We start from the raw sequence: 12675 nt of genomic DNA on the forward strand, positions 1-12675 counted from the left end.
AGATGGTTCCAGGAAATTACTTTATGTTACTCCAGTGGTCTGTACAGTCCCCCGATCACAGCCTAATAAAACACTTCTGCTGTGAGGTGAAGTGGGATGTTCACAGCATTTGCGCCACTGAAAAACTGCAAAAACACTGATGTCAAGTCAGTATAGATCAAAATCCCATCGCTGGCACCTTGTTGAATCAATGTCTTAAGAAAAAGCGGCTCTCGGTATGGAGGTTGGGGGGTTGGGGGGGCTAGATAGTAGGTGTACCTAATAAAATTGTCAAAGAATGTATTTACAATACTTGTAACGGACCACACTTCAATCGGAGACCTCCGGCTAAAATATTCATTCCCTTCCTTGGCTTCTTAGCATAGACACCATGACATCCTAAATTTGCATAGTAGTAGAGATCAATGTAGCTCTTGGAGGCTTGTGTGACACTTATTCAGAACAGCTCCCCTTTTTTCCCTAGTGTAGTCGGGAGCAAAAGGGGGTGAGCAGGCGCTGAGTGATGTGGGTACAGACAGCCAGACACTTCCCCAGCCGTAGTCAACCTCAAAGAGCATTTTGTCATGTATCTTCACTTGGTAAAGTACCTGCAACCTTCTCCACATCGCTACTGAATCGAGGTCTGTTTCGCACTATTTGATGCCGTTTGATGTAAGCTGAGATTTAAGGAAAGAAAAGTGGGGGAGAAAAAAAAAGAAAAAAAAACGCCAGGTAAAAAACAAAAAAAAAGAAAAAAGAAAAGAACAACAACGCTCGTCTTATCCTAAATCTGGCAAACATTTTGCCTCCCTCCTTTCCATTATCACATGAGTGATTTTTAGTAAGTGATAATGATTAAGTTAGATGTCACCGCGTTATGAAGGATGTCCTTCAAGCTGAACCCGATTCCAAGGGACAGCTTGACAAAGCTCACTTTGAATTCGGCTGAAAGCACGTCTAATTGAATTTTGATACGTAATTAAATCAAGCAATAAATCAGCCCAGATCCCACTGCAACCGACAATTCAACACTCCTGAGCACCACAAGCTAATTATGATGAAGTTATTATCTCAGCCGAAGGGAGTTCTCAGAATGGCTCCTTCTGCATCATGTAGAATCTTTTCAACTAGACTGTGCTCAACCTTGAGGAGAGGGCATCTCTCATATTATGGATCCAAAAGATCCCATAAATGTCACTTGCTTGGTCGGTAATGTATCCGCGTTGATACATTGCCCCACTTTGAGGCAGGTGATTACTTAGAGCGGCCGCGGCAGTCGAATGTTTTTGACTCATTTGTACAAATAAACACATTAATGCACCGAGTCAGGAATGATCTGATGTGTTGTAAGTCAGCAATTACAGCTGGTGGTAATTTCTGTCAATAATCCCTCGATGTGTAGGAAGTGGCTATATTGATTTAACATGGATTTAGAGCATCATCCTCATCATCTGCTTCCCGACCTCATATGGTTAATCAATTACATCCCCTGCGATTTAAGTACGCTTTAGATGCCATGCACTGCGCATGTAAGCTCATGACATAAGGTATTAAATGAAGTCTAATTATAACTTTGCGGCTATGTGTCACATCATACTCTTTTAATACCTTCCCTAAGAAGACAAATTGGTGTGTCAGTAACACGGCGTTCTGCATTTTGATCCAGTGTAAAACAAAATTTAGAAGTTCGTTAAGACTGTCACATCCTACTTGTAAATAAATATGCATAAATGAATAATGTTTTAATGATCTGTGTGCTTGGATCTGGGAAGCCTGTTATGAATATACAGAAGTGGAGGGAAAAAAAAAAAAGGGGCATAATCCTCCAACTCCCCAGACAGCCATACTCGATCTGGCTGGTATGGTTTTCATAAATGAATCCTCTGCAACAATTACCGGAGTAGCCTCCTTCTGCATAATTTGATGAGCAAAGAGAACATTGATGAACTTTTTTAATTATTATGCCGCTTGGGATTCTGACACAAACGCCACAGAAAGGGAGGGGGTGGTGGTGGGGGGTGGGGGAGGTCGGGCGGCGGTCCACCAGTTACAGCTGCCTTTTTTTTTTCTTTTTTTTCTTTCCTTCCTCTCCGTTTCAATTCCTACGCCCGTTTCCTTTTTTTTTTTTCTTTTTTTTTTTTTTTTAATTCACCCAATTTGTTGGTCCAAATGAAACAGCAAAAGGTTAGAGTGTGGAGTAATTAACAGCAGCTAGCCTAATGAAATCAGGAGGGGCTGGTGCACTGGGACGATCAATACCTCACTAAGAGTGAAGCGAGAAGGGCGATTGTCCAGGGGAAACACACATATACGGACCACTTAATAATAATAAGCTGATGAAAAGGCAACACCGTGTCCACTTGTAAATCAAAACCGGTTCGAACGCACGGTGACATTATTGCTGTCTAGTAATTGCGTTAAGGGAAAGTTGCTCCTTGTGCACACTCAGAAGTTTACAGGATTTACACCACTCTCTGTGGTCTGCTGAGAGGGTTTCCCTTTATTGAATGTCAATAAGTCCATCAATACACTTTGGACAACTGAACACCAATGCAGAGGTAAATGGGTATTCTATTTATCTAAGACTACACTTAAGTATATTGAAGACTTTATTAGCCCCTTTTGATGAGGAGGTGTTTTGTTTTGCAACAGTTTTATCACGCTGCCTGAGACGTGCTGCGTTCGCCAGAAATGCACGGGACGTCAACTTGAACCCTGCTCGCCGCTTCTTGGCTGAGGCGTCCTCGTCTCTCGTGTCGGCACACATGAGCAGATGGCACGCGCGACCAAGTTTTCCACTGTGAATATTTGCATTATGTGCGCATATGTTCGAATGTTCAAATGTGCGTGTGTGTGTTGCGGCCACCTGACAAGTTTTTCTATTTTTTTTCTTCTTTTTTCCTTTTGATAAATTCCGACATCCTATTTACGGGTGGAAAAAAATATATATATGTGTATGATTGTATTCCACCCTCTCCAAACAGCTTAGGTAGTGTGCTGTGGCACAGCCCTGACATTTTTGGAATGCCGCAGTCCTGCTCGGCCATTATTTTCGCAGGCTGCATACAGGCAGATGAGCCGAACTGCAGCAGGCTGTAGTGAGTTCCACCAATGAACCCTGAAATAGGCATGAGCGAGCTTTGGCAAGTCGAGAGACTGTGGCCTGCTAGCTCGCTTCCCGTCTCTGTGCCTTGCTCCGCGCTTCTCCCCACCTTCAAAGGTATTTATACTATGAAATAAACTGTTATGTGGGAGGCTGTAGAGAGCAGAAGATCTCATTAGCGTTAAACTATTAGGAGCATGAGGACCCCAGGGATGAGGCGTTTTAAGGCTTTCAGTGTAGCTTGAAGTTATCACATCATACGCTCTTTAAAAATATTTTCACAAACTGCAGCCAGGCAGCTTGATGCATCTTTTTTATTTATTTATTTATTTCGTGTTTTTTTTTTCACTTTGATGTTATTGCTAATGGAACACACTCAGCAAAGCTTTGTTTTCTCAGATTGCGGAGGTTGTAATTGAGCGAGGACCCCCGTGTCACGGAGCTCACTGAAGTCAGGAGAAAATCTCCTCAAATAAATTGGCATTACAAGACCTTGGAAGTCTAGAGGTAGAGATTTGTGTGGCCACATGTTGGAAGGTGTCAGCCGGTGGACGCGGACATCCCCGACCAAACAATTCCAATTATGTTGATGATTCGGAACAAACGGGTCCCCTCGACGGGCTTTCGTTCGAGCGGCCACCGATTACGTTCGCGCGTTTTTTTTGATGTGCCCGAAAACTGTGCGAAGCCTGATGAAATTAGAAGTCAGCGCCACGCAGTTGTGGGTTTTAAATGAAACCAGGCTTCAGATACGTGTTTCCTTTCTGTTGATAATCTCTTGTGCACTACAAACCTCTGTTAATTAAAACACAGTTTTATGTGTTTGGAAAATTCCCATTATTAACAGGATGAGTTAGCTTTTAGACTACTGCTGGCTGAATCGTTTGATGTCCTGTTTCTGGAGCGGTAGTCTGTTTTATTGTACAGTTTCACTGATTACATTATCAGAGTATTTAGGGTTTGTTTTGATTTGAGTTTCTAAAGTTTTTGAGTTACTGGGGTCACCTATTTTGCATAAGTAGTAAGGCATAGGTCTTCAACAGGGGGTGCGCGACACCTAGGGGGTCCACGGAGGACTGCAGGTGGGTCGCAAATTCTTTGGTTGATTAGACACTTTTATATATATGTGTTTATGTCAGGTATGTTTACAACATTTGCATGGCCACCCTACTATTGCACATGTTTGAAATAAGGAAATGAATACAACATGATGATAATAATAATGTATATTTATAAACAGCACTAGGCTGAGTTTAATGTAGAACACATATAGTAGGTAGGGGGTCCCATCTTAATCTCTCCATCAGCCCTTGACCTGAAAAAAGAAGACGACTTCAGATATTTTATATGACGGTGAAAGTTGGGTCGATGACACGTAACGCTTTGCAACAATGAAATCTATGTAGTTAACCTGAACATATATTATAGCGTTTCACACAAAAGCTTCAAAAGGTCATTGAAGCTTGAAGAGGGGACGTCAACACAATAAACACCGTCAGCCTGACACTTCTAACCAACAAAACGGGCTCTGCAACCGCAGCGCCGACGCCAGCTAAAAGAACACAACAGAGCTGAACATGAACACGTGCGCTTATCAATACTGTGCTCCGCAGATATGTACAGTCTATATAAATTGGCACAATGTACTCCACGGCGTGTTAAGGTAATATAATGTAGCAGGATATATAAAAAACCAGTGCGGTATATCTCCTTTTCCGTGCATAGCAGCTAAAGGTCTAATAACTTTAGACAATGAAATTCAGTCTCAAATTGTTGATGTGCCGCCTCCCTCTCCCTGTTACCGCAGGACATCTGGTGAGTTGTTAACCTACTGCAGTTGAGAGAATCTGGACGGCTCCTCTGTTGCCTTTTTATACGAGTGTATTGCAGTAGTACTTTTGTTGCATTTCAGGACCGACTTACATATTCTGCATGTCACGGTGGAAAGGGATCGATGTTTAGTGAAGTATTTCCACACACTCGATGAACCGAGTTTGCTGCGATGACCCGACTTCAACTTCGACTTCCTGCTCAAAAAGCCACTGCACAGCAGTAAAGTCGATACAACTACTAATATGTATAATATTTCCAACTATTGTGCCTGTGAGTTTTACTATACCTTAATATTGTGAGTAAAACGGGATTCTAGTGGGGTCCATTATCTTTAATCACTGAAAAGAAATACAGTGATTCTTTTACATAATGGAGGCCAGACCAACACAGATTTATGCTTTTGTCTTTTACCATGAAAAGGACGTGACAGCTCACACCTCAAAGTGAAGGCCTCATGCGCTAATTAGAATACGTTGTGGGGGAAAAAAACTGATTATCATGATAAGCACAACAGATGCACAGGTTTACACATGCTGATTTAGTTACTTATACAAATGGGTTTATTAAATGGATAAGTGCGCCCACTGAGACTCCATATGCATAGGTGTCTGTGCGCCGCCACTGCCCTTGTTCCAAGGCGGCAAGAGGAATAAATTTTGATTAATTCAGATTCATACTTTAAATGTAAATGTATATGTATTGAGGGAGATGGATTTTCTAGACCGTATGCAAGCCTAAGCTGAAGGAAAATAGACTTTTTAATATCTCTGACATGCACACGCCGGGCTCATTGTCTTTCTCTTGCTCACTGCAGCCCCATTTTTTTTTGCTGTAGATGTAATATTAGCTGCCTTCCATTCACCTACGCACGGCTGGGATGCACTTTTTCCTTCCTCCTCTCTATGTCTTTTGATTATATCCAGTCCCTCCACCACTGTGGCAACCTGTCTGCCAAAGCTCAGGCCTTTACTGGCGAACAGAGGTTGTTGCAGCACTTCTGCTCGTCTCCAGTTCATACTGGAACTCCGTTCTGGGGAACTAAAAGACTGCACTCTACTCAGTTCACTTACTTGCTTTAACAATATCGCTTCAAATTATCTGCGCGTTTGGTTCAAAACGTGCCGTACTCAGATACGCTGTGAAATATATGCTTGTTTCGCTTACTTTTTATTCATCGCGCAGCCACTGTGTCTCAAAATTTGGATACAGAAACTGAGCACAATAAGGTCCTGTGTTTTTAATCAATTATTTATCCAATATTTTAATGATCAGAGAGCCCGGGGTGATCAAAGGCTAGGTTCGAGCTGCACTGCCTTTGCTCGCTAAGACATCCCTCTGTACTTTGATGTGGTTCACCAACAAATGCACTTATCTTAAGCATAACTCACTCCCAGGCTCGCATGTGAGGGCTTTGAAACTGCTAGTTTGAGAGGCATGCACACAGAGAGAAGGTCACTGACCAGCGTCACACTGAGGAGGGAGGGGAAGAGAAAAGAGACTTGCCCATTTATTGTCTCTAACAGTCAGATGTACTACTACAACTTTGAATGTCATCTAAATATGAAACAACCATAGGTCACCTTCTCAGATCCCCCCATGCACATTATCATATATTTAATTGGTTGGCACGGTCTATAACTTGAAATATGTGTCACGAGATCCTGAATAAAACATTACCTGGAGAAGAAACAACTGCCTGATGGCAGGCTCAAGCGCAAGTCTGCCTTAAATGACCAGCCATAAAATGCAAATGAGCAAGTCTTCAGACAGACTTGACTAATGTTGTGGTGCTCAAACGTGTGAGAAAAAAATGTATATAAATACATTAATTTAAGAAATAAAGGTGTAGCTTGTGGAAGGTGTGGGCGTAGTATTGATTCTGAAGCTGTAACGCCAGTCAGATGTAGGGATCGGAGCAGTATGAATTCTTCTAAGCAGCAGTGACAACCCTATAATATCTGTTTTGACGTAACCCTCATTGTCTTGTTAGACCAAGCTCTGGACCAATTCAATATGTGGACATGGTGTCTTTGCAGCCTAGGCTGGGCTATATGCAGCGCACATACAGTGCACCTCGACTGAACATACGACAACACTGCAACATCACTGAATCAGCCCTGGGCTCGTTTCCCCGCAACAAGGCAGTGACCGGTCCAATTTGCCTGACATGTGGTCCCTCACACACTTGCAATATTTCTGCACCAGTTGTGTTAGTTGGCAGCGCAGGCACGCACAAAATATTCTCACGCTCATCCCCTCGCAATATATATCGGGCATAAACCAGCGGTATTGTCGCGTTTTCAACATAGGTAGACTCATCGACCTGGATAGCGTACTACGCTGAGTCATTAAGCCGCTCCAGCGACTGTGCTTTGATGTCCTCCACAATTTCATCAATTCTCCTTTAAACGGAGGAACCTGTGCCATCTTGTTAGCTGCAGCCTCTTCCAACAGTTCATGGCACATGTCTCTGGCAGCGGGCTGAATCAATTCTTCAGCGACGGCGAAAGGCTTCTTTACTCTTAGCGATACGGCCACCAAGTACGGCTCTCTCAGAGCGGCAGAATTCGTAAGAGGCGAATTCGTAGAGGCGGTACACATCAGGTCAGCTGGCGACGAAAGTGATTACCTCACGAGAGCGTGCGTCTGTTGTGTGCATGGCAGGGTTGAGGGAAAGTGCATAACAGGCTGTGCCAAGTTCAGTGTAATTACAACACAAATAGCCTCCAATGTTCTACGTTTATTATTTAAATCTGTTTATTCGTTTTGTTGTTTTCTAGTGGCTCCATAGCACATGCTTTACGACTTGTAGCCAGTTTACTGCCTGGTGGTGACCAGCTTTAAAAAAAAAAAATACATGAGTATACACCGATCAGGCATAACATTATGACCGCTGACAGGAGAAGTGAATACCATTGCACTTCTTGTGACAATACAGTGTTCTGGTGGAAAACCTTTGGACCTGGCATTTATTCATGTGCAAGTTACTTAGACATACACCACCCACTTAGATCGGACCAGCCACCTCCACCCCATAGCAGTGACACTCCTTGATGGCCTTACAGCCTTACACAGACACACAAAAATGCTTTAGGAACAACAACAAAAAAAAAACAAACATGAAAAACAGCATAAAGTGTTGACTTCACTGCCTCCACTGGAACAAGTCTGATCCACAGTGGCCCAGGACACCCTCAGAGGGCCCATGTCCATTCTCTGATGAGTGGCAACTGTTTTTGGAGGCGCAGGGCAGACCTACACAATATTAGGATGGTGGTCGTAATGTTATGCCTGATCATGTACCTGACAGTAAAGCTCGTTAGTGCCAATGGGTTGAAGTGAGCTTGAAACCTGCCTCACTCCTTGTGCCATATGTCATAATATTGTCCTACACATCACACTTGAATTTTATATCCATTTTCTTTCCATTTGGTCATTAAGCGTTTATCAGATATTAGCTAAAAAGCTGATTTGCATGAAACAGAGAGAGCACAAAAAACTTAATCATTCATTGGGAGTTTTGTGTTTTCCCACCCGGTGAGTGCAAAACTGGCATTTACTATATATTAGCTTTTTTTCTTTTTTTTTAGTGTCCACGAATCCTGGAGGAAAATTTTGCCAGATTACCTGCTAAATGCTAACTTCTCCAGATAGCTGCTAGCTTTGTCTGCCTTTTTGGTGTAGGTTTCTTTTGTCTGTTTGTTGTTTTGTTGTTTCTTGTTTTTTTGCTGTACAGTGTTCTTGGCAAAGGGGACAATAAGGCAAGTGAGAGCGAGACAACACAGTAAATTAGAGAGCTGTAAAAGTAGTGCAAACCCCGAGCTGAGGGATACTAAAAACCCTTCACGGAGCCAAGGGGAATTGCAGAACCTGGTGGTAATTAATTGTGGGTTAGTCGCCGCGAGTGTCCTCTCACAACATACAGAAAAATATAGATAACTACAGCTTATGCAAACAAGCATTGAGCCACTTATTAACCACAAAAATTAGCAAGGAAATGATGTGATACAAACATGTTAAGACCTTTTAATGTACTATCTTGTAACACGATTTTGTACATAATGAGTAACTTGAGGCATCTTTTTTCCAAACACAATGGCTGCTATTTTACAATTTATATATAAAAAAATAAATAAGAAATGAACTGCAGGTGACCTATTGTTAGAGCTTGAATTTGTTTTGTTGTGCCAGGCAGTTATTTGTCAGAAGTTTGACAACCTTTTTTAGAGGTCCATTATGAAGAACCATTTAGTTTTTTGATGAAAATCTTGTGTGTGCTACTCTGCCGCTCAGTCAGAAGCTGCATCCCTTGGTGAACAATTATGTCGGGATAATCTGTTGACATGAACTTGTTTCTTGTGCATTGTTTTACCGTTCCACCCCAGCAGTCCTCTCTGCTTCTCCCCTGTCTAAGTGGCTCCTCACTGCCAGATTTCTTCTATTTCCTTTGCAAATAAAGTCACGTACCGAGATTATTATACACAGTACAAAGAAAACAAAATTGGTGATTAAAAATTAAATACTCTTATCTCTCTGTGAGTTATCTCAGTCCCCAGAGAGAGGATGCTATTTTGCAGGCTTGCGGGTGTCTTTTGTTCCCAATTTAGAAGCTTGTCGCTGTTTATTGTTAATTTTTGATGCTTCATTTGATATTCTGTTCACTTTCCTCCCTGACACACAGAGAAAACATCTTTATCAAAGTGTCAGTTGTATGGCTTGTGTTGTCAGGATGTCAGGTCTGCCCTATTCTTTACATTTCTGGGTAAAGTGTGTGTATTCTGCAGTCTGGTTTGTTGGTGAAAACTCTGCGTCTTTGCGAGAAACCAATATGGATCCTGTTTCTCAATTCCAACTAAAAAAAGAAGACTTTAAACTCCTTCAAATCTATGAGGTTGTCAATTCTGAACTCTTACTGACTCTAAGGAAAAAGTTCGTAGCGCAGTCCTTTGTTAGATCTAAATATCCACTTTCATAGTAATTCTCTGCAGAGCTCCAGTCAGAAAGTGACTTACAATGACTGTTCTTCTGTCCTTGCAGGAGGCCTGTCAACTTGGCAAGATAACCTCTGTAAACGTAAGTCTTGCACTTTTATTCCCCCCTCTGCTCCTTCTTGCATGCTGTGCTTTGCCATGCTAATCATTAGATGCAACCTCTGGTTTGTGCTTTACCATACTTTACAGAAGTTACAGCTAATATCATTCTGAATCCCACTAAGGACTGAAATTCAAAATTTATAAAAGAGCTTGGCCACCTTTCTAATCTCAAATAAACTACACAGCAGAGGAAGTATGTGGACTGTTGCAGAGAGTTTTGTCTGATTGTTGGTTACTTTGTTGTTTTTTTGACAACTCAACAGTTTGCTCCCTTGAGCAAATGCTAATGGCTAGCAGAAGATGTAAGCATTTCATCTTTGGATACACAGACCTATAAAACTAAGCACGGTGAACTGCCATTAACCATTTAAGACCTGAACACCTGCCTGGGCATAGAAAAAAGCTTTTGATATTTGAATTACTGTAACTCACTGATGGACAAAAAGTGTGGCTCAACACGGGGAAGTTGCGCTTTCTAGGGGAAATAAAAAAAAGCTGCCATTACGGTAATTATGGTGCACCGCTGCTGTCAGCTGCAGGTTGGGGAGAGACGCAAGACTGGGGAGCCCCAGAAGGAGAGAGTTGTTTGGAAGAATTTGTTGGTAAAAATGAAGTTAGTTGTACCCTTGAGATACCACGAAGGTCTTCTAGACAAAAGCGCAACTTCCCAGTGTTCAGTCACACTTTGAATTTTGTCAATAGGAATCAAGGAAAGATTAACTGAGGAGGTTCAGAGATACAAACATTTATATGATTAGTCTTTGGCGTAAGTTTCAGTTGCAGTTGCTCGCAGCAGTGTTGGCTAAAAACGCAGGTTAACCATGTCTGTGTACTATGGTACTCTAACAGAGTCTTAAGTAATAAACAACCTTTTACAGATAAATATTGCAGGTGCATTCCCAATCACAAGTCATACTTGATAATTGACAGAATGATGGGTAGATCAATTGGCTGATCCAACAATCAAAAATTGTTGACAATGGTGTTCACATGTTCTCTCACAGTATGGTCCTTAAGCTGTGTCCTTAATAATACCACTTGTACTCCAGTGTAGCGGTATTCATCTTGGTTCGCAGACATTCTTGTTCGTCTCAAGTCTCATAGGAGTGATTGTGAAATGATCAGTTCTTGCTCTTGTCCAAACTCAGCCCGTATGAGTTAGGGTAAGAGGGACACTTTGTCTTCATTATTGGCTTAAATGTAAAATAGTCAACTTGAACCAATATCCAGTATTTCGAGTATTCCACTAGAAATCTAGAAATACCAGAGGAGTTTCACATTGGGAAACAAACCTGCTTTTACTGCAGACATGAATAATTAGAAAATGTCCTGTTATATATACATATATTGACTGTATATGGTCAAGAGAGTTTTTAGAGCTCTGAGCAATTAATGAAGCCATCACAAAATTAAATGAAACTGCACAACTTACTTTCATCCGGGAGGCTAGGGCTCATTACTTTTTTTTCAGCAACATCATCTTAAATTACACTGCTCCAAATACGTGGTGCAGGAACAAAATATTACACCAGCAGAAATATATGTCTTTCAAAGTCATGTTCTATGTGAATAAAAAAAAAAAAAATGAAAAAATAAATAAATAAAAAATAAATAAAGATTAATATACTGTATAATACATATAATTTAAAAAGCTGGTGGATCTCTTGCTAATATTTGATATTGGATAACAGTGTTACATCACAGAAACCATCTGTAGGATCCGCAGGAACCATGAAGTCCAAAAGAGAACAGTGTCCATTTGCATTTGACTTCCATCCAACCTCATTAAATGGAGAATGTGGGGTCGACCAATTATCACCCCTCGCGTCACCGCCAGAAAAATGGCTCTCCTAACACTGTCAGGCTTAATTGATAAAACAAAAAAACAAAACAACAAAAAAAAGAAAACAACCCTGATTCCAACTGACTGTGTGTTGATAGAGAATCAACCAGATTCCACAAACAGAGCTGAATTAACTCTTTGCAGGGTGACATTTGTGAAGTTCTCAGCAAATACCAGACATGTAACTCCTCAATTTGAGAGGTAAATATTTAATGCTAGAAATACGCATATCATGGGTGTGCCATTTGAAACCTCAACATTTTGTTTTGCATCACGGGACTGCAAATCCAAAAGATTCTAATATTGTTGCATATTCTATTCATTGTGTTATTCAACATGCATTTATGATAAATTATTGCCAATATCTGTTGTTTGTTTATATTAAAGCCATTATGTTGGTAGCGTTTGAATACATATTAGTCTATATTTTAGCACTCAAAAGTTCTGACGGTTCCTGGTTCGCTAGGACGAGGGGGGGGCCATGTCATAGTTTGCGTTGTGCCTACAATATGATCATAGCAGATGACTCAACAACAGAGAAATCCACTTGATTTGTCAAAAGACAGCCCCGTAATCTCTCAACCAACTTGCTACAATCACCTCCTCCTTGCCTGTTCCTGCTAACTCATCATCTCGCAGGCACCTCGCACATAATAGGCCGCTCTGGAACAGCGTGCACGCGCACACGCGCACGTAACATAACACCCACAAAATAAAATTGCAAACAGATTTTGGTGGATGTTGCACGATCTTGACATCAAACGGAATAGGGGCATGTGGGGTAGTGCCTCACCCACCCCCACACACACACACACACACACACA

General features: G+C 41.5%; 1 protein-coding gene across 2 annotated transcripts in view; it reads left to right on the forward strand.

The window, feature by feature from the left end:
• pcdh11 (protocadherin 11) overlaps positions 1-12675 on the forward strand; it is a 129521-nt gene that overhangs the window by 68009 nt on the left and 48837 nt on the right. The window contains exon 5 of one of the 2 annotated variants that reach the window (XM_047584788.1): positions 9953-9988. The exons of the other annotated variant lie outside the window; for it this stretch is intronic. Coding sequence (XP_047440744.1) covers positions 9953-9988 — 36 coding nt within the window. The remainder of the gene's footprint in view (positions 1-9952; positions 9989-12675) is intronic. 2 annotated transcript variants of the gene reach the window in all.

This window comes from Mugil cephalus, chromosome 5 (assembly GCF_022458985.1).
Source record: "Mugil cephalus isolate CIBA_MC_2020 chromosome 5, CIBA_Mcephalus_1.1, whole genome shotgun sequence".
Lineage (NCBI taxonomy): Eukaryota > Metazoa > Chordata > Actinopteri > Mugiliformes > Mugilidae > Mugil > Mugil cephalus.